Genomic DNA, 22,035 nt, shown 5'->3' on the forward strand with positions numbered 1-22,035 from the left:
TTCCTAATTCTTATCATCTTATAGATTCGAGATTGAGATTGCGTGTCTGATAATGCTGGTTTAAAATAAGGTGTGTTTGGTATAATATTTTTTGTTCATGAATAGGTGCTTGAAAATTGGAATGATCATGTGGGAGAGAAAAAATAGAACGATAATGTTCTTTCTTTATTTGACGTGTTGAATAGTGAGACTCTTTAACAATGTTGATTCTTTTTTTCTATTTTCTTTTTAGTATTTATTTATTTAAGGAAAAAAAAAAGTGTCTATCGTGAGTCGGGAACATGTTTTGCCCTCCTCAAACCCAAACTCATAAAGTTCGGATTTCCCCAAACTCATCCTAAATTCAAGCGGGGATAAAAATGATAACCTCAAACCCATACCCAACGGGGATCGGGTATCCCCATCGGGTTTCGGGTATTCCCATTACGCCTCTTTCCACCTGAATTTAGATTATATTGTAATATTTTTTTATTAAAAAAAGGTTAAATGTCCAAAATTATTTTCTCTCAACAATATTTTTTTAAATAAAGTAGAAAAAAAATAGAGAAAATGGTTTGTTTAATACTCAAATTAAAAAAATAAATAAATATATGAACGTAATTTAAGAGATTGTTTAAGCGTTTCTAATTTAAAAGATGTGAAATCTAAATTTTAGTATAAGCGGGGCGGGTTCGGGGACGGGTACGGTGTGGATATCAATGTACCCATTACCCGCCCCAAACCCATATTTTGAAATCAGAGAAAACCCAAACCCGAATCCAAACTCAGTCAACTCGGGTTTTCCCCGTCAAAGCGGGTATGGTTTGGGTGGATACCCGCGGATATGAGTTTTATTGTCATGCCTACTCGTGAGGTAATCTCTTCGTGACATATAACATCACTCATACGAAAAATAGAGATTTTGTTTCCAAAATCAACAACAAAATAGAATCCATTTTTCATGACATATAGCATCACTGAATGCATTTTTATAATGGAGGGTAATTAAAATGGTAGCAGTATAATTTGATACAAAGTTAATTGACCAATTTAATACTTAAAAAACTAAAATGACCAAGTTATTAAAACGTTAAACATAAAGATCACAAAATACATTTGACCTAACGTAAAATATTTGATAAATTTAATAAAAATACAAGAGATTGTTAAGTTTATAAATGTAATTTTATAAATATATATTTTTCTTTCATTTTACTCCCTCCGTCCCTAATTATAAGTCATCTTTCAAACATAAAATTTATCCCTAAATATAAGTCATTTTCAAATCCCTAGATACATTTATTACTACTTTTTCAAACATAACCCTACTTTACATTGGAATCCGAAAAATCGACTACAAATACATTCTTTTACAAGAACAATCTAGTAATTGTAACACTCAAAAAGTACATATTAATTACACTATCAACTTTTCTTAATATGCATGAAAAACCTTATAATAAGGGATGGAGTGAGTACTTTCTATCAAATCAATCGATTGAAGAGAAAATTTTACCTTACTTTTCTCTTACTTTCTCTTTTATATCAAACAACTAAAAATTCCTTCACTTTTTACTCTTTTTCTTTCCTTTCATTTTCTTTCTACTTTCTTTTTCTAACCAAACTTAATGTTAAATTTGATGATTGTGTGGAGATGAAATTCTATCTCATGAACATTTAACCGTAGACTCGTGTTTTTTATATCTTACACCCTTAAACTTTTCAACTCATTTTTTGTGTAAAAAATTAACTAGACTCTCATGTCATATGAGATTATACTTTTATACTTGTGTGTATGGCTAGAGAGAGAAGTGGCATATATTATTTAGGGGATTTGCAAATACATGTTTAGGAATTAAAAAAAATTAAGATTTTTTTTTTAAGAAAAGTAGATCATCATAGTTGAATAAACATAGTTTAGTTCAAATAATTAATAAAATAAAATAAGAAAAGCAGAGGTCATTATTCAAGAGGAATATTGCTACAAAGTTACTACTAGTTAAAACTAGACAGCCCATAAAATACAAGTAGGAACAATATTTCCTTTCAAAAAAATAAAAATAAGTAGGAACAATATTTTAAATCTATAGTTTATTCACAAGTCTCAAACTAGTATTGTTTTAACCCTTAAATGTAGCTCCTTCATGGTTGGTTGTTCAAGACTTACAAATATTTGAGTGACGAACATTTTAGTTCTTAAGAAAAATCACGAGATCTAATTTAATTTATGGAAAAATATATACAACTTTTAGTACCTGAGAAAGATATAATGGAACAACTTAATCTCTATCTGAACAATTTAGTCTCCACCTCTTTAAAGACGAAAGAGATTAAGTTGTCTTGGTTTTTTTTTAGAGACTAAATTGATTCTTGCAGTTTTTGTCGTGAACTAAAATAGTCCTAGCTCTAAATATTTTAAGGAAATTGATTTGAAGGATGTAAGGCCATCCTCTTGTTTCATGTATAAATTTAATCCTAAGCAATCAAACTTGGTAAATCAATGATTTTTCCTCTTCATCTTTGATAGTGTTAATCATAAGAACCACTTGATTCATACTTGGCCTAGCCTCTAAGGACCTATTAACACATCTTATAGCCACTTGAAGCATATTAACCATCCTCTCTTCACTTGCATACTCTTTCAACAATGATCTATCAAACACTTCACCTGTCCATTCTTCCCTTACAACTGATTGAACCCAATCAGTCAAGTCAATACCATCATTCTTCACCAATTTTCCAGTAAGTAGTTCAAGAAGAATAACACCAAAGCCATAAACATCTCCTTTAAATGCATCATTAGCAATAGGTGTTGCAAAAGTTGAACTTTGTTGATGATCATCCTTAGGCATAGTACCATATTCACTTATAAAAGGCTCCATGTTATTGTTTAGCAAAATGTTTGATGATTTCATGTTACCATGAATAATACCATGTTGGCCTAGCTCTTGATGCATGAAAGCTAATGCTTCAGCAATTGAAGATGCAATTCCAAGTCTGCTTGTCCAATCAAAGGTTTTTGATTTACCTGAAAACATATCGAAGACTTTAGCTAGCCCGTGTTGATTCATATACAATTTTACATAATGTTTCAAGCAAAATATTTATGATATGTTCGGTTTGAGAAAACGTTTTCTGTTTTCATTTTAAATTGCAAAACGTCAACATGGTTTCAGTTCACCCTAGCTAGATCGTATTTTCAAAGTTGTGTATGCAAATAGTGAAAACGGTTTTCAATGTGAGTCATTGTCCACGTGGCAAGACATGCTCATGTGGTATGTGAGTCACTTGTCACGTGTGCGTTGACTTGGTCATGGGGCCAAAATCGCAAGTTTGTGAAAGTTAGGAGGCCAAAAATGCTATTATGAAAGTTCAGGGGGCAAAATCACAAGTTTGTGAAAGTTAGGAGGTCAAAAGTGCAATTTAGCATATTTCTCAATAGTTTATGACTTGCAGAGTAATTAAACCAATAAAGAAAATGCATCATATATGTAAAAACAAAATGAAGATTTGGTATTTAAAATTTACCATGTAGAAGCTTAAACAAACTTCCATTTTGCTGATATTCATAGACCAAAAGCTTCTCTTGTTTGGAAACATAGAAAGCAAGAGGTGACAGAACATGAGGATGCTTTGCTTGATTCAATAGTTGCATTCTTTGCTTGAATTCAACACTAGAAATACTCCAATCCTTAATCCTTTTCACAACCACTACTATTCCATTGGTTAACATCACCTTATAAAGACTTCCATTCTTCCCTCTCCCAATCATTTCAGCAGGTGCTCTTAACAAGTCCTCCATTTTCAATTCATTCACCATTGGCCTTGCAAGAACAATAAGTGATTGTTGTGAGACCATTCCATTTTCAGAAGAAACTGAAAATCCTGATTTGCTTGCCTCTTCTGATTTGGATTCCCTTGAAACATGGCTTGTTTTTTCGATATCACCATTTGATTCTGCTTCAATTTTCTTTCCTCGTTTCTTTACAATACATAGCTTCAAGACTACAAAAAGGATTATGATAACACCTAATGCAGCATAGCCTGAATAGATAAGTATCTGCTCTTTAGAAGGACCCTTTGATTTTTCTTCATCAGATATCTTACTAGAAGTACTCCGCAGAATCTGACTGGAACAATTTTTCTGTAGCGGATATCCACATAGTCCTGGATTACCGAGAAAACTGTCGGCAGAGAAATAACCTTGCACATCTGGAATTAGGCCACTGAAATTGTTAAAAGAAACATTGAATTTGTCAAAATTAGAGAAATAAAATGCTGGTATATTTCCACTGAAGTCATTGTTTTGTGCTAGGAACATATTGAGGCCTGAGATTCTATCCAGGTTTGGCAACGGTCCTGAAAACTTGTTGTTCGAAAGGTCTAGTCTTTTCAAATTGTTCAACGTGGCAAGCGAAGCAGGAAGGTTTCCAGCAAGTTGGTTTCCGCTTAGGTGAATGCGAGTGAGTTGTTTGCAATTTCCGATCTCGGATGCTATTCCACCACTGATGTTGTTGTCATCAAGACTAAGAAAGGTGAGTGATGCAGCTAGAGGCTGCGAATTGCAAAGCAAGGAAACATCAAGATTTCCAGACAAATTGAACCTGTAAAGATCCAACCTCTTTATAGACATTTGAGCATCACAGATTACACCATTCCACTGATCTTTGCAAGGATCAGTGTCTAGTTTCCAAAGCAAAGTGGAATTATTGTTCTGCTGGCCTTTGAGTTGTGTCAGGAACTGTATCAGTGTTCTTTTCACCTCATCCTCCTCACAACTAATCATGTTTAGGAGGAAAAAAGGTATCATCAAGAAGACCAACAACTTGTTAGAAATTGTTTCCATTTGAACCGAATATGCTATAGGTTTTTTGATGCAAAAGTTTATGTGGACTAATAAGCTGTTTGTTTCTTTGACAGAAATGGAACTGGTCCAATTGGCTGATATTACAATGACAATTTGATTTATAATCCTAAAGCCGTCCTGATATTTGACAAATATAGGCCGGCAGATGGAACTAGTAATGTCATGACCTTCTCAAATTCATTCATTTGGCAGGCTGTTGACATCATGATTTACTAGTGCTATGCCAAGATACTAAAATATCCTATGATTTAGACAATAGCTGGAGGTCTTTTAAAAGCACAATAATTTTTTATATAAAAAAATTAATCTGGTTTTATTTGTTTGATAAAAATACCAGAAGGGTTGGATGAGTCTAAAATAATGTTTTCAACTCAACATGTTGGTTCCAACTTCCACAAGTATGATACAACATCCATCGTGGTATGAAAACATAATAACAAGTAGGTCTATTAAAAGCTAAACAATACATCTATGAACATTGCACCAAAATTACAATTATGTCAAACTACGTCCTTTCACGAGGTCACAATGAGGGTATCCTTTCATGAGATCTTTGCCATTTGGCTTCAACCAAAAGGTGAAGAGTTAGCAATAATGCAACATAGATCAAGACATGAATAGTAACCCTGCATTACATATTAATCCCCTTGCCTATTAACTATTAAGCCCATCAACACCCTCAGTGCAACAAGTTTTTCCTCGGTTTGAGGACAAGTTTTCCTGCTTGATACATAAGGCGCTCCCGTAACTGAAAGGATATATCGGCCTTCAGAACTGAAAACCAAATCAGCTTTGTAAATTCACATAGTTGACACTTGCAAAATCAAGTAAGGGATCTCCCAGCCCATTCTCGTTCTCGTCTCTTTTGTTTAGCTTGCATCTTATTGAACTTCTCTTTCCCCTTCTCCAAAAGAGGGTCATGCACAACATAATCATTTGGATCCTCAGTGCGAGACATGCGGTCCTGCATATTTACAGGAAAAAAAATAAGACTGTAGAAAAGGAATGTCTGTGTCTTTGATCTGTAACAACAACTACGTGTAACAGGAACTTGTGTTGCTACTGTGGAAAAGAACTAACTTGATGGTTAGGGTTCAAAAAGGATGTATTTCAAATAATATAATTAACGTGTCTCAACACACGAGCATACAAATTTCAACAATATTCTGCATTTAAAACTGAAGATAGGCAAGACACACCGATGTGGATGGTAAACGAAATGATTTCATATCATGGAATGGAAAGAGAATACTGACCTTGCCAACTGCGGGGGAGAATTTTAAGCCACCACTTCTCCAGTCAGATACCTCGTCACTAACATGTTTAGATTCAACAGTTGTGGATGTCTCCTTGGTTTTAAATTTTTCAAGTTTTGCCAGAACCTGAAGAGAGAGATACAAAATGAACATGGTTACACACAATTTGGCATATCAACATAAGTTCAACTAGCTCAGTCATTTATTTTTTCAATCTACAAATTTTCAGCCAACTGCTCTTCTGTGTCCCGTTTATCCCATTTCTTGATATTCAAGAATAATCTAGCACTTTAGATGGTAGAAAGAATACAATCTGGGAATAAGAAAACAGGGAGCAAAAAGTATAAACAAATAAAAATCACAACATACTTCCTCTTCACGCCCTTGAAGTCTGCGTTTCTTCTGCTTCTGCAAATGTCTTCCTCTCTCCGCTTCATTCAAAAGCTGCATATCCGTGTCTGCATTAGCCATTCTTTCAGCTCTTGCTTCGGATCCTATTCCCTTTTTCTTCATGGACAATTTTTCCACTCTTGGTTGATCCTCATCAGCACTTAAAGAATTGGACCTGGCAAGAAATTATTCAACCATTTACAGAACCAATCAGAAACCTGTAAGATAATAGTAAGACCCCAAAACAAGCAAACATATGTAGGAAATCAAATAGATATCATAAACTCCATATTTTGAAAATGAAAATTATTATACAAATGGCATGTTTATATTCTGTAAGCAAACTTCACAGGTGGTAAGCCAAACTAGAAGCTAGGCATTGGTAACTTTCAAGTACCAGACTAGAATAGTGACCAAACTGAAGTGGTAAACTCCGTATTTTTAAATGTTCAATTGGTGGATAATGCTTCTCTAAATTAATATTGCTAGAGATTGGCAACTTTCAAGTGCCAGACTAGAATAGGGACCAGACTAAAGTGGATTTCTAAGGTAATGCACCAAGAATTAGAAATCTCCAACAATTTTTAAGGATCAAATGTCACTGATTTTATATGCATAAAACATCCGACATTTATTAAAAATCCTTTATTAATTCTGTAAATACTAGCATAAGGCTACACATAAATGAGACTAATCATACAATTTAAAAGCCCTAAGTTTGTTTTATGCCATATGTTAAATCACCACCATTCAAATGCTGGTACATTGACACTTTTGTGGCAACTGCTAACAAATATTCAAGTTCAAAATGTTGAAACTATTACCTAGCTCTTGACACAGTATGGTTCTCTGGACTGGACCTGGTCCTGGACCTTCCTGCATATGAAAAATGATAAGATGCTGAGCTTAACGATACAACAATAATTTTGATTAAGAAAAATATAAAAACGTAATGAGATATTATCATAATCTGTTCAAAGAAATGAGTAGTTAAAATGGGAAGTTTGAAGATTACAGCACTCCCAATATTCACATTTCACATCAACTAGAGATAAGGCCAAAATAGTCCGTATAAAGTTATGACAATCTTCACCCCTCAAGCTAGCTATTGGGTTTGAATTAGACCTAGTCCGAGTTTGTTCTCAAACAACCACTCAGTACCTCAGTTAATATTGTTACTTATGTTCTTACTTTTTTCTTCATTCTTCACATATGTACAGAATTGACATTTTATGTTCCCACACATAGTTCCACTTTATTGTCTATGTGGCACAATAGACTAGACTTGGCAACCCCAACACTACTGTACTTATTACTGTACTGAAGTGAAGCATTAAAATATCTCAATTTCCAATATGAAAGAAGTGGATTTTGTGTTAAATGTTGTATGGCAAACTCCCATTGATTCCCTCTTTCTTCTACTGTTTACTCAAAACTACTTGTAATTAATTTTCTGTGAACTATGAGGATTAGTCGTATAGTGGCCCAAAGGGCCTAAGCTGTGGCATGAGGGATACCCTGAGCGACTACTGGAGGCTAAAGGCCCTAACTATGGCTGATTAGCAAATAAATAAATTAACTGTTGGTGTTTAATCTTACCGTATCAAATTATAACGACCAATCATATCGAACTATATTCATGATTCAAAGTGTTTATTCTGTCTTTCCCTCTTTATCAGAAACATTGTAACTTTAACTTAACACACAAATAAGAATAAGAAAAGCTTATGTTATAGATTTTGATGGGTTGTTGAGCTTATTGGGCCTGCAGTTGGAGGTAAACAGTTGGTAGGTAACAAGTAGAGAAAAGGAATGTAAACGGTGGGATGGAAATTGGAAGGAGAGGAAGCAGTAAGAATGGGGCATAACAGAAAGACTACCATTGTTTGTAGTTCAAATATAAATATTCCCTTTGACAGGTGCCAAATGTTACTTTTACGACTTGATTCTAATTTACCTTTTGCTTTCACAATTTCCTGATTCTATTTTCAGAATGCCCACCATTTCTATATGCTAGTAGTGAGACAACTCAAGCATTATCAAAAGAGGGCAACGTTTGATTCCATAAAGTTGACACTTAGAAAGTGATGGGTTAAAGAATAGAGATAAAGATGAATTACTGCTGAATATTACTATTGATGAAAATTAGTAATAGAAAAACAGAAAATCTGGAAGAATATATCAACCAGTCCTAGCCAAAAAGGCTCCCTCACCAGAGAATGTTCTTAGTGGTCCATCTCTCTCCTATAACAGAATTCATCATATCTCTCTCCTATCACCCCTTATTTTCTCCCTCTCCTATAACAGAATTCATCATACATCCCCTTATTCCTAACATAACTAACTCTCCAACTACTGTCATTTCCCTCCTTTCCCTGCCAGCTCAGCCTCCTCATTCTTCTTAAGATACTTCCTATGGTAAACAGGGTAATATATTGGGCCTGGCCACATTATTTAGTGGCAGCTAGCCCAACTCTCCATCACAGTTCCTATCACAAAGCACAATAATTTATTTAAAATTTATACCCTATTAGGTAGGATGTGGCCCAAACAATTGGCAATATATTAATCTTCTATTGGAATGTCAAGTAAACAAAACAAAAAATGTCAAGTAAATAAACATGGTAGTCTAAAAGTTACTCAAAGAACACGATGTAAAAGTTATAAGCTCATGAAAAATTCTACGGTAAAACCAAAGACTTCCTAAATAAGAGGTAGAAATTTTATAAGCTACAATGTACAATGTGGAAGGTGAATGAGGTACCAGTTTGCAACTTTGGTTTGGGCGGGAGATCATCCAGTTCCTTCCGCTTTTTGAGTATTTGCATGCGCATTCTTGAATCAAAATCTGCTTCATTGTCATCACCGGAATCATGATGAGCCAATTTATCAGCCCCTGAATCTTTCTGAGGCTCTTCTTTTTTTGAGGTAAGTGCATCCCTTACAGATAACTGCATATCCCTTTTTAATTTACTTTCAGATGAACTCTGCAAAATAAATTAAAGCAAAGCTTATATGCGTGGCCATTTGATGTAACATTTACGCTATCAGAGTGAATTTATTAAAATAACTCCATAACACTCTGAACTTGGAGCTGTAAGCCAAAATCCATAGATTATAAATAGATAGAATAATAAAAAATTGTAATTATTAGCAGCATGATGTCAGGCAAGAATGCTATATGAGAACTGAAAGTAAAACTACATGAAAGGCCTTATTACCAATTCATTATTAGCATTTTCATCCTTTAGAAGACGAGGATCATTCAAGACATCGTGACTGCTCACAATCTTTTTTTTTACCAATGTCAATTCTTTTTCCTCTTCTTCAGTTTCTTCCCCGAATGAAAGCAAGTTCAAATTTCTACAATTTAAGTTTACAACAAAAATAAATAAATCATAATAAGCAAGTTATTCCATTGCATTGAATTCTAAAAAAGACAGTTATCATGATAGGTAGAAATGAGATCTCACTTTACACCTTTCCTCTTTACATCTTTACCATCTGTATCATGTGTAGCTTTAGTCTGAGGTTTCTGAAGTGTTCTTGGAACAATGTCTTCAAATGGGTTCCACAATACCTAAAACAACCAAATGTTTAAGTAACAAGACACTCAGAAGGTTAGAACAACTTCTTCAATTAATTTTCATTCCATGTTAATCATAAAATCAAAAGTTCCCAACCTACCTCAACTGACAATATCTTCGGAGCTGGATCTAATGGCCGGTCATTCTTATCAGTCTCAACTTCACCAAGTCTCAACAGATTATACATTGTATCTCCTGTCACCTAAAATCAAATAAAAGAACAATCAATCCTTCGTGTGCATCCCTAAAAATCGCAAACACAAAACATATTACCAGGGTTTTAAATAAGGGTCTTGCTAACTAGTGCCCCTGGGGAACTTTGTTAAGGAACCAAAAAGGAAAATAAAAAGGGTTTTGTCTTGAAAAAACCAAAGTTTAAACTTTTATTGTCCTCGTGAGCATAGCTCAGTTGGCAGGGACATTGCATGTAATATGCAGGGGTCGGGGTTTAAACCCTGAAATTCTAGACACTAGGCTATTTGACCAAAAAAAAAACTAACTTTCAAGAGAATATTTCTACCATTTGTTTCTTATCGAGTGCCCTTAGGGTACTTGTTAGCATTTGCCTTTAAATAAAGGTCCTCAACACTCTAGCCTCGACATAGCGGTTTTCTATGTTGCTAAAACCACAAAATATAACTGCTATTGAGGCCACGTCATTCACATTTGGCTGCAATTTTCTGCATTATCAAGTATCACAATGTAACCACAACCATTGAGGCAACCTCTATATAAAACCCTACATACCACCACTCCACTACTATCTCTCCTCTTCCTATCCTAATAAAAATAATAATGATGCTGATTATGATAATAATTTGGCAACATAAGCATTGCAATTGCATAATTTACCTTTCCGAAAATGGTATGTTTTCGATCAAGCCAATCACAATGATCAAGAGTAATAAAAAACTGACTTCCGTTAGAATTAGGTGTTCCGGAATTCGCCATTGCAACCAAACCTCTATGCTTGAATTTAATACGCGAATGAAACTCATCAGCAAAAACATCTCCATAAATACTTTCACCTCCTACAAAAATCACAACCAATTCATTCATTCATTCATTCATAAAAAAACCCTAACCAATCAAATTGAAGAAAAATTCAGAACCAAAACTACGAAAACATACCGGTACCGGTGCCGGTGGGATCACCACACTGAACGAGAAAGTCTTTGAGGATACGGTGGAAGATTGTGTTGTCGTAGTAACCTTCAAGACAGAGTTGAACGAAGTTTCTAACGGCTTTGGGAGCTTCTTTAGGCCATAGTTCAATGTCGATAGGGCCGCGCGTTGTATTGACGACTACCTTTCCCTTTGTCGGAGGTTCCAAAACGTACACCGTCGACATCTTCTTCTTCTTCTTCTATTACGATCGCTCCACCGGTGGAGTAACCACTGAATTTGATTCTGGGTGATTATTATCGACTGTTGGAAAAAGAAAAAAAAAAAAGTTAAATGCAGTTTTGCCCCCCTTATTTTGATTAAATTGGAATTTTATCCCCTGTTTTAAAACTTGGACTTTTACAATTTTTTGATTTTACCCCCATCAAATTCTGCTTTCGAGTCACAACTTCAAAGTTTCGCACACAACTCAATTTGGATCAATAATTCACCAAACAGATATCAAAATGACCGTAATCGAGTTATCTTTCTACAGAATCAAACCCCACTAAATTTGGAGTTACAAAAAGAGATTAATTACTGTTTTAGTGAAGGTATGTCCCCAAAATTTTGCACAAAATCTGTTTTCGAGTCACAACTTCAAAACTTCGCATACAACTCAATTTGAATCAATAATTCACCAAACGGATACCGAAATGACCATAATCGTGTTAGCTTTCCACAGAATCAAACCCCACTAAATTTGGAGTTACAAACAGAGATTAATTATCGTTTTAGTGAAGGTCCATTTCGGTATACGTTGGTGAATTATTGATCAAAATTGAGTTGTGTACGACGCTTTGAAGTTGTGACTCGAAAGCAGAATTTTAGGGGGGGCAAAATCCAAAAAATTATAAAACAGGGGGTAAAAGTCCGCGTTTTAAAACAGAGGGGGTAAAATTTCGATTTAATCAAAACAGGGTGGTAAAAGAGAAAAAAAAAAGTTTAATTGATATGCACTGACGGTGTAAAATAGTTTTACACGATCGTCTAATAAACGACAATTATTTTGCCATGTCATATCAAGAAAGTGGGGTAAAGTGGAGTGATGTGGCGGAAAACATGGTTGGTATTAATTGACAGTGTAAAACATTGTCGGTGCATATCAATTAAATCAAAAAAAAATTTGACTTTTATCAAAGTATTTTATGGGAATAAATAAATTTTTGCGTTTACGTAAAAAAAAAATTATGTTGATTTATAAAATTTCTTTAATATAAATAGTATTTTTATAAACCGGTTTTTTTATAAACTACTTTGAAAAAATTAGGTCCGTTTAAATTGGCTTATTTTTTAACTAATGAAAATATTTTAAGCAAAGAAATAATTTTTATGTTAATTTAGAAGTTTTCACAAATAAAAATTATATTTTATAAGTTGTTTTTTTATAAGCTACCTCGAAAAGCTTATAACAATAAATAAAAATTTATTTATTTACATAAGTTGTTTCGCATAAACTCAAAAATAAACTAATACAAACGGGCCTTAATACATAAAACATTATTTATTAGTATAAACTATTTCGTATAAACTAATAAATAAGTCGATCCAAACAGACCTTTTATAATGTCAATCAATAACAACGATGTTTTTTTGCTACATCACCACCTTTTTTTATATGACAAATTAATAATTTTTTTTTTATGATCTTCTAAAACTATTTTATACAGCTAGTGCATCTCCCATTAAACTCAATCCCATTAAACTCAAAGTTAAAATAACTCTCATTTTGTGTTCTACGATGTTTGGTGGACAAAATGTTATTGATATTTTAGACAACTTGCGCTGAGGACAAAAAGTTGTCTCGTGATTAAGTGGGGACAAGAATTTTAGTTTTTATCTTGTCGCTTGATCCTTAGTTTGTCCAGTACTATAAATAATTTTAAAATCAGATACATCACAACTAAAATTGTCAAATCTAGTCGCTTATTTTTTAGCAGATCAAACGACAAAAGTTATGGTACATAAGCAAGGTCTTGCTTATGCACCATGCATAAATACCCCAGATTGCTTAGTGTGCCACCCGGTTTGCTTAGCGTGCCCCCCAGTTTGCTTAGCGCGCCCCCTAAATTTTTATTTTTATTTTTTTTTAAAAAAAAATTGATTAATTTTGATTAATTGAATTTTAGTTTATTGATTAAGGATAATTTTCAAAGTATTATTATGTATGGTTAAATGTTTTAGTAGTTAGTTTTAAATTAAAATCATGCCAAAACCATTTTGTTGTAAAATGGTTTCAGAGATCTATAGTACTCCAAAATCATTTTGTTGTGGAGTGGTTTTAGAGATCTGTACTCCAAAACCATTAGAGAAAATCTGGGGGGCACGTTAAACAATTTTCATTATTTATGCATGGTGCATAAGAAAAAAGTTTATTCACTATAACCACTCCCAGATCAAATGTATCATTAGGAGGTAAAATCAAGCAATTGAAACTTAAGGAGTCAAAATCAAACAATTATGAAATTTGACGGTCAAAATTGTATTTAAGCCTAAAATCAACTAAAATTTTCTAAAGTATTCTCTCATCCGTCTATAAATTATTAAAATGAACTAAAAGATCTCTAAATTATTCACTCATCCAACTATTTAATCCCTAATTTATTAAGGGTGTGTTTGATTTGTTAAAGGGTAAGTACTGGACAGAACAGTACAAGACAGAACAGCACAACACATGACAGAACAGCACAGAACAAACTTTTGGGATATTGAACATTTTTTTGTCTTATACAATATTTTGTTAATAAAATGGTATTTTGGCATTTTAGACAACTTGTACTGCGGACAAAAAGTTGTGCTGTGGTTTAGTGAGGTACAAAAAATTCTGTTTTTGTCCTGTCCATTGCTTCCCAGTTTGTCCAGTTCCTGAAACAGTTTTACAATCAAACACAGTACAACTACAGTTGTCCTGTCCAGTCTCTTATTTTTTAGCGAATCAAACGGACCCTAAAATCAACTAAAGATCCATAAACTATTCTCTTCTCCTTGTTATAATCAACTAAAAAGTCCATTAATTATTGTCACCTCCAATTATTTAATAAAAAAAATGCAAAAAAAAAAATCCAAAATAAGTATCTCTATTTAAATTGTAAACAATCAATAAGATAAAAAACAATAATTGTTGTAACTAACATAAAAAACATTCATATTCTTGTTTTCTTTTTCTTTTTTTTTTGTCAAAAAACATTCATATTCTTTTACGTGGAATAGGTCATTAATGGAATTCTTTTGTGTGGAATGAATCGCCGGTGGACCGTGTGATTGGGTCTTTTTTTTTTTAATGCTCTTATTGTGTGAAGTGTGAACTAAACCATATAATTATACTCTTCTATTCAAAATAAATCCGCTAGGAAAAAATTGGATTGTCTATCATCACTAAATAGAAAAACTTTAGATCTAAAAATTTCAAAAGCTCAATCTGTAAAATTGAATGTACCTTGCTCAAGACCGGCCAAGAAAGTGATGTACTATGTGAGCATAACAACATATAACAACATGTGATTGAAAGGAACTAGTAATAGATCCGTGCTATCGCACGGGTCGTAACGTTATGTCGATATTTTTTTAAGTTACACTTTACTCATTAAAATTAAAAAATAAAATATTGCACTAATTTAAGTTACGTGATTGAGAGGAATTTCGATTATCACTATCATATTTATGATTCAATAATTTAGATACACACATTTCTTCAATTTTTTCTCCAATGGAGACAATGCTTTCTCCTATTGAGAATACTATGTGAGAATGACAGCATCTGATGTGAAGCTGGGTGAGCGAGTAGTGTGAACACGTGATTGGGAGTGTGGGAGCATGTGATTGGGAGTGTATGACCACGTGAAGTAGGGTGCACAGTGATGATGACTTGAGCGCGGTAAAAATTGAGCAATGTTATTTTAACAATTTTTTTATTTTTTATTTTTCATATTAACATTAATATTCTTATTTTCTCTCTCGTGTTTTTTCTCTTTATCATTTTTCTCAATAAAAAAAAAAATCCAAAAATTGTCTAAAAAAATTATTAAAATAACATTTCTCTAACAAAAAATATCATGCGACACAAATAATGACACCTTTAGAAATAAACTTTAAAAAATGAATGAAAACAGGTACTATAAAGCAAAACATTAATATATAATAAGACCTTCATAAATTTAAAAATATTGGAAATACACAGTATTTTGTTTTTGTTATAAATTTCTATATTAAATATTGTTCTTAATATTTTTTATATTTTTATCAAGTAACATAGTGACTAGAATATGAAGTATTCGAGATTTGAGTCACAACCTTCTACATATATAATGTGATATCCGTACTAATTGAGTTAAGCTCACAAAAACTATCGTATATACTTCTATTTAAATAACTATAATTATTCCTTCTTTGATGTTTTTGAAATAAAAATATCGACTCACAATAAAAAATAATGCAAGTTTTTTTTCTTTTTTATCAAGTAGTCTAGTTGCTCCTTAAAAAATAGCCTAATTGCTAGAAATTTCACACTTAAAATGAATATGTGGAATGATCAGGGTTCGAACTCCGACCCCTTACATATATAATACAATGTTCATGTCAAATGAGCGAAACTCACGTAACAAGAATAATGCAAATTCTAATTTTATATATTACTATTAATTATAAATGGTAACACACGAAAAATGAAATACATTTGAACGTAGAAAATAGAGTGGATTCATTGTCAAACAAGTAGAGAAGATACATAAAAAAATGAAGAAGATAATTGAGAATTAGACACGACCCACCATTAAAGAAGGTACATGAAATATGTGGTGGTTAATTAAAAGGTGGCAGAACAGCAGGGGTAGGCATTAAAAACCGAACCGAACTAAACCAAACTATTTTCAAAATTCATAATAATCAAATTGAACCGAATCGTTTGTCTTTTAACCGAACCGAACCAAACTGTTAAAATGATTTGGTTTTATGGTTTTGAACCAAACTATAACTAACTTTTGACTAAAAAAAACTGAACCATTAAGATAACCGAACCAAACTGATAATCATGAACCGAATCAAACTGTTTCAATTTAGTTTTAAAACTGTTAATTATGGTTCAATTTTTTTTATTTGGTTCGGTTTAGTTCTACAGTTCGGTTCAGTTTTTGGTTGTTTTTGCCCACCCCTATGCACAACTATATACATTGGAAGGTACTACTTTGCAGAACTATATACATTGGAAGGTACTACTTTGCATCAACATGGTTTTTTTCTTTTTGGCATATGATAAACATGAACACAGATTTACACAACACATTAAGAATGGACAATGATTTTTCAAAAATAAAACAAAAGGTGTGGGAGATCAACGCCGGATAAGATAAAAGGAAGATGATATTTATTAATGTTAAGAATAATATGTTTAAATGTCTTTTTGAATACTTTAGATTTAATATAAGATATTATTATGATTTATATAATTTATATTTTTGTTTAGAATTTATATTTATATTTTTGTTTAGATTTAATATAAGATATTATTATGATTTATTTAGAATTTTTAAGATATATTTGTTATTTAAAGATATGTATTAGAAGTTTTTTTTTTTTGTAGCTCTATTCTATATATAGAATTATATAGCTATGAATAATAATGAAAATATGAGAAAGAAAAATTGGAGTATTCTTTGAATTGAGTAAATTTATATATCGTCTAAATTTCGCAATACAAAACACAAAAATAACTTATCATTTGTACAAAAAAACCATCACTTAACTTATTCATGACTCAAATGAAATTCTATCCAATGAATAATCAGCATATATGTGGAACAGTGGTCGTAAAACATAAAACAACTACTAATAAATCTGCAACACATGCAAAATACAAACAAAAGACTTGTTTTGTTAATTTTATTATTCGAGTAGATATATAGTTTTTGTTAATTAGCAAAAAAAATTGAATTAATTAGTTTAAGTTTGTTTATTTAAAGTTTTTGCAACCATGCAAATACAAACAAAAGACTTGTTTTAATTTGTTTTATTATTGAGTAGATAGTTTTTGTTAATTAGCGAAAAATCTGAATTAGTGTGGTGGTTAGAGCGGTAGTCATTGGTGGTCAAAATGATCTCTAAAGGTGATCAAATGTAATTAGAGTGAAGGTCAATGGTGATCAAAATAATGATCAATAAAGATAATCCGATAGGTAGTCCTGTGGGTAGTCGGAGGTGATCAATTAGGTATGCTATTATTATCATCATTGAACTAACTAACGATTGATATTAGGTATGTTATTTTGTTGTATGTGGGTACGATAATAAAGTTGGTTGATAATTAATATACGGCTAGAAACATAATTGACCACCTATTAACATATGACAACACATTTGTACCAAAAAAAAACGAAAATATGACCACACATGTGTTTATATTACTCGAAAAATGTTATGGCCACGTTTTTTTAGTATTTGATACTTCAAGAGAAAAATAATTTATATTTTGGTGGTTTTTTGTACTTTTATTGAATGTCAAAAAAGTTGATTATATCACTTTAGCGAATGAAAGCACTTGTGTTGTCTTGATCTCATTGCTTTTCATAGCCAGTATAAATGGTTTTATATAGCACTATAGCTTAATGATTTTTTTTGGTTTTGACCTAATTCTTCAAACTCTTTTTTCTTCCTTCCTTATTTTAATTTTAATAGATTTATTATTTGCTGCAAATAATAAGTGGTAGTTTTGAGGTTTCAACCTAGTTTGAAACTAGGAGGAATACATTTTTTAATATGTGATGTCTTCACACTCAAATTTCTTTGCCTAAGAATTATATCACATAATTTGCTTTTAAAAATTTCATAATTTTATATTGAAATCATAAGTCAAGTATCATATATAATTTTTTGAACCTAGTATTTTTTTTTATAATATTGGCAAATTTCTATTTTAAAGATATGGCTATTAAGAACAATAAACCAAATAAAAGTAGAAAGAGAAGTGGTGAATGCGTGTTGATAAAAAATTAGATTGTTCACCTATCATTGTTGAATCTCGATTCACATGCCAGCTTAGTCATAGTTATAAGGGTACATTCTTGTGTCCCTTTCCATTAATAGTGTATGTTTTATATGAATCTGAATTTTGTGCGGTCAAAAAATTTTGCAGTTATGCAATTAGTAGGATTTAAGCCATCCAATTTTGATCAAACGATTAAGAAGTCATCTCAAAATTTTATATTAAACAAAAATAAAAAATTGTCTAAAGATTTGAACCATCTAATTTTTTATTATTTTTTTTTTCTAGTGGAAGGGGGTCCTAGTAGTTCAGAGTTCGGGGCGAGTTCTGGCATCAAGTGGTTCCAGTCTCCTCCCAAATAAAGTTGCGAAGGATCAAACCGTGGTCCTCCCTCCCTACCAAATTCAGCGCCAATCACCGATGAACTTACTAATATTTTGTTGAACCATCTAATCTTAATAAAAGAGTCCTGCATCGGTATCCAGTCTGACAGCATTGAATCCAATTCCGTTTTATGCATGTCAAGGTCAAGTCCTTTCCAACAGAAACTCTCAGCCACGCCCTTTGTTGGGTAGTAAATATATTGGACGTCTATTTTTCTTAATATTGTTGTCGTTATTATAAAAGTAACTTTTTACTTTTTAGTAAAACTAGTAAAAATATGTCACTTTATACCACTTTGGAGAGATCCGTATATTAGATGGAAAATAAATTTTAAAATGGAGATAATTTACGGTGAATCATGTTGATAAAAATATTTAAAATATTAGCGATAATGAATATTGTTGATCTCTTGGATATAGAGGTTATTGGTTTTTGTAATTTTTATAATTGAAAAAATGAATGAATTGATACCGATTTAATTAAAACAACATAATTAGGTTCTGTTTAAGCTGTAAAAAAATATAAATCTCATAAATTTTTTATTTCTTAAGAATATCATTGATAATTATTAAAATTTATGATAATTTCTTAACACTGATTCACAATGTACCTAATAGGTGGTCGATGTAGCTAGGGGTGGGAAAAAAAATCTGAATTGTTGAACCAAATCGAACCAAACAAAAAAAAATTGAACCATAAGTAACAGTTTTAGAAGTTAGTTATGGTTCAGTTCGAAATCATAGAACCAAACCATTTTAACGGTTCGCTTTAATTTGAAAGACAAACAATCCGATTTAATTTAGTTACTATGAAACCCACTTGGGTTGGTATAGTGGTATTGACTTGAGATATGAGAGTGTACTCCTCCTTAAGGTCTCGGGTTTGATTTTCTCTAGTGCCAATTTGAATTGACTAATTTAACTTCAAAAAAAATTTAACTACTATGAATTTTAAAAACAATTCGATTTGGTTTTACTCCCTAACCAAACCCTACCCACCAGATTTGGATTCTATGAAGTCGACTGCATGCAGTCAGTAAATTTGGACCGTCTGATCAAGATCAGACGGCTCAGATTTTAAAGTCAGATTTTAATTATAAAATTGATTTTAAAATCTGAACCGTCCGATTTTGATCGGACGGTTTATATGTGACCAACTACACTACAGTCAGTATATTTGTGAATTCACTTAATCGATATCCTACCCACCCCTAGATGTAGCACTTGTCTTGGATGGTCCAGTAAATATATACATGTCATTTTATTAACTTATTCATTTAGGGTATATGCTTATCCATTCATCCCTACATGTCCATTTTTCGTTTGCTAAAATCTACATGTCTATTTCAAAACAAGCTAGCATAGTTCACTTTATGTATATATAAATATAATATAAAACTTTGCATTCTCAATATCAAATCCCTACACACATAAACTGAGTTTAACTTATCTTTTCCCAGCCCAAAAAAATGAGTGACTCAAAGAATGAAGCCACTGCAAACAATGGCCAATATGGCTCTTCAGGTACTACAAGTTGACCAATTAATATCTTCATATTCATGCATATGTATATGTATGCTTTTAACTAATCTTTATATGTTTTAATCAATTAATGTTATGAATCTATGTTTGTTAATTTGTTGTCTTAGATCAGATGAAACGTGAGACTGAGCTGGAATTATCCCCAGAAGAGGAAGATATCGTTGCAAAAATGTTTAGATTGGTTGGAAAAAGGTTATTTAACTTTGTCTTATATATAGATTAATTGCTACTAATAATATGAAGGTGTAACTTAGTGTGAACCTTCTATTAAAATTACTCCCACTAATCCAAAATAATTGTCGTTTAAGGTTTTTGCACACAATTTAAGAAAAGCAATAAAAAAATCAACAAACATACTAATTTTACCAAACTATCTTCACTATACATGGCTCAAGGCGAAGTATTTTTTCAGTAACAAGCATGCGGTGGGGCAAAATTGACAAAAAAAAAGTTAAGCTCTCATTAAAAATACAAATCGACTATTATTAAAAACTTTTTTAAGGTTAAAGCGATTATTTTTGTGAGACAGAGGGAGTAGTTTGAATTTTTTGGTTCAGATAGAAAAGACGTGCACTAATTTACAGTTAAGATATAAGTTAGTCGTGCGCATCTTTTTTTATTAGAACCAAAATACCATTGTGTTTGAAAAATACTATACTAATAAATGTAAATTAATTATTTAAAAAAATATTTCTTCCTTCTCATTAATTATTATGTGTTTTCATTGGAGAGGGTCTAATTAAAGTGTTTTGTAGATGGCATCTCATTGCTGGGAGAATCCCTGGAAGAACTGCAGAAGATATTGAAAAGTATTGGACTTCAAAATTCTCTTCATCATCAACTGCATGTTAAATGCTGCTTCTTCTTCTGTACCATCTAAGTTTCTTATGATTTTTATTGATGGATATCTATGTATGGTTAGAGAAATATTTTCTAAAAATAAAGATCCCTACGGGCTACATTTTATCAATAAATATGCATGGGTAATAAAATCTCTTGATTTATTTATTAATAACTTTGCAGAAAAAAAGTATTGATAAACTTACGTTTTTAAACCGTCAAAGTCAATAATTTGTTATTAATATTATATTTTTCTTCTTCAACAAAACTTGAATTATGCTACTATAATAGTTAGTTTGTTCAGTGGTAATTGACATTAGACTTGATAGGGAGGACTACCGTTCGGTCGCCCGCAATTGTGATCGGGAGGTGGCTTGAAATACTTGATGTCATAACTGACCCCAAATTAGATTAGGCAGTTCAGTGAACCAGATACTGATGATGAAAAAAAACTTGAACTACGGTACTTTTATACACCTTAATTTCTTTAACTCTTAACTAAAATATGATTTTTAAAAAAGCAAACAAATTGTATCTATAAATTATATTCTGTACCATGATAAAATTTAGGACAAAATTGATCCTGCAGTCCCTTAAATTAAATTCAGTAACATATTAGTTTTTTTTTCCTTTGGATTTGGTCCTTTTTTTTATATAAAATGCGAACATTATTATCCTTTTTTACATAAAAAAATTCCAAAATTTCGTAAAAAAAAAAAAAAAAACTCATGACAAACTCATATTTTCATCCATAAACTACGACTTCAAATTTTTATTTCTCTCTTTCTCTCACAACACGCCAAACCTTTCTTCCTCTTTATTCTTCCCACTTATTCTCTTCTTTCAAAATCAATTGTAACTTTCCTTTATCGAACAAAACAAAAGTCATATACATTATAAAATGATAATATTGTAGTTCAAGGATCTAAATTATGGACAAAATGAAAATAGAAATTATGAAAAAATCTTGAAATATATTTCAATTTTCAAGGATTCACGAGGTATTTTTTTGTTTTTTGTCATGAACAAGTCGGTATATGAAGATTTGATCGAT

The 22,035-nt window shown here is 31.9% G+C and overlaps 3 protein-coding genes across 3 annotated transcripts; 1 reads left to right on the plus strand and 2 right to left on the minus strand.

Annotated features, from left to right (window-relative positions):
- Positions 1 to 1,923: 1,923 nt before the first annotated feature.
- LOC123897790 (probable inactive receptor kinase At2g26730) lies at positions 1,924 to 4,912 on the minus strand. Its single transcript, XM_045948573.1, has 2 exons — positions 3,508 to 4,912; positions 1,924 to 3,007 (listed from the first exon to the last, which is right to left on the minus strand). The coding sequence occupies exons 1-2, from the start codon at positions 4,823 to 4,825 to the stop codon at positions 2,463 to 2,465; spliced, it is 1,863 nt and encodes a 620-aa protein (XP_045804529.1). The 5' UTR covers positions 4,826 to 4,912; the 3' UTR covers positions 1,924 to 2,462.
- A 281-nt stretch (positions 4,913 to 5,193) lies between these two features.
- On the minus strand, positions 5,194 to 11,504 carry LOC123897791 (peptidyl-prolyl cis-trans isomerase CYP57). The gene is made up of 10 exons (XM_045948574.1): positions 11,211 to 11,504; positions 10,932 to 11,110; positions 10,180 to 10,281; positions 9,966 to 10,072; positions 9,714 to 9,855; positions 9,257 to 9,479; positions 7,317 to 7,368; positions 6,472 to 6,667; positions 6,103 to 6,228; positions 5,194 to 5,810 (listed from the first exon to the last, which is right to left on the minus strand). The coding sequence occupies exons 1-10, from the start codon at positions 11,428 to 11,430 to the stop codon at positions 5,670 to 5,672; spliced, it is 1,488 nt and encodes a 495-aa protein (XP_045804530.1). The 5' UTR covers positions 11,431 to 11,504; the 3' UTR covers positions 5,194 to 5,669.
- An 8,470-nt stretch (positions 11,505 to 19,974) lies between these two features.
- On the plus strand, positions 19,975 to 21,153 carry LOC123897785 (MYB-like transcription factor ETC1). The gene is made up of 3 exons (XM_045948567.1): positions 19,975 to 20,123; positions 20,249 to 20,333; positions 20,897 to 21,153. The coding sequence occupies exons 1-3, from the start codon at positions 20,069 to 20,071 to the stop codon at positions 20,991 to 20,993; spliced, it is 237 nt and encodes a 78-aa protein (XP_045804523.1). The 5' UTR covers positions 19,975 to 20,068; the 3' UTR covers positions 20,994 to 21,153.
- Positions 21,154 to 22,035: the final 882 nt, after the last annotated feature.

This window comes from Trifolium pratense, linkage group LG7, assembly GCF_020283565.1.
Source record: "Trifolium pratense cultivar HEN17-A07 linkage group LG7, ARS_RC_1.1, whole genome shotgun sequence".
In the NCBI taxonomy this organism is placed as follows: Eukaryota; Viridiplantae; Streptophyta; class Magnoliopsida; order Fabales; family Fabaceae; genus Trifolium; species Trifolium pratense.

Bases quoted from the DNA above. Each gene is read 5' to 3' on its own strand.
- LOC123897790 (XM_045948573.1), bottom strand. From the start codon at position 4,825: ATGGAAACAATTTCTAACAAGTTGTTGGTCTTCTTGATGATACCTTTT. The intron at 3,008-3,507 runs GTAAATTTTAAA...ATATGTTTTCAG, and splicing joins TTTGTTTAAGCTTCTACATG to GTAAATCAAAAACCTTTGAT.
- LOC123897791 (XM_045948574.1), bottom strand. From the start codon at position 11,430: ATGTCGACGGTGTACGTTTTGGAACCTCCGACAAAGGGAAAGGTAGTC. The intron at 10,282-10,931 runs GTAAATTATGCA...ATTTGATTTTAG, and splicing joins AACATACCATTTTCGGAAAG to GTGACAGGAGATACAATGTA. The intron at 6,668-7,316 runs GTAATAGTTTCA...ATTTCTTGCCAG, and splicing joins CATACTGTGTCAAGAGCTAG to GTCCAATTCTTTAAGTGCTG.
- LOC123897785 (XM_045948567.1), top strand. From the start codon at position 20,069: ATGAGTGACTCAAAGAATGAAGCCACTGCAAACAATGGCCAATATGGC. The intron at 20,124-20,248 runs GTACTACAAGTT...TTGTTGTCTTAG, and splicing joins TGGCCAATATGGCTCTTCAG to ATCAGATGAAACGTGAGACT. The intron at 20,334-20,896 runs GTTATTTAACTT...AGTGTTTTGTAG, and splicing joins TTTAGATTGGTTGGAAAAAG to ATGGCATCTCATTGCTGGGA.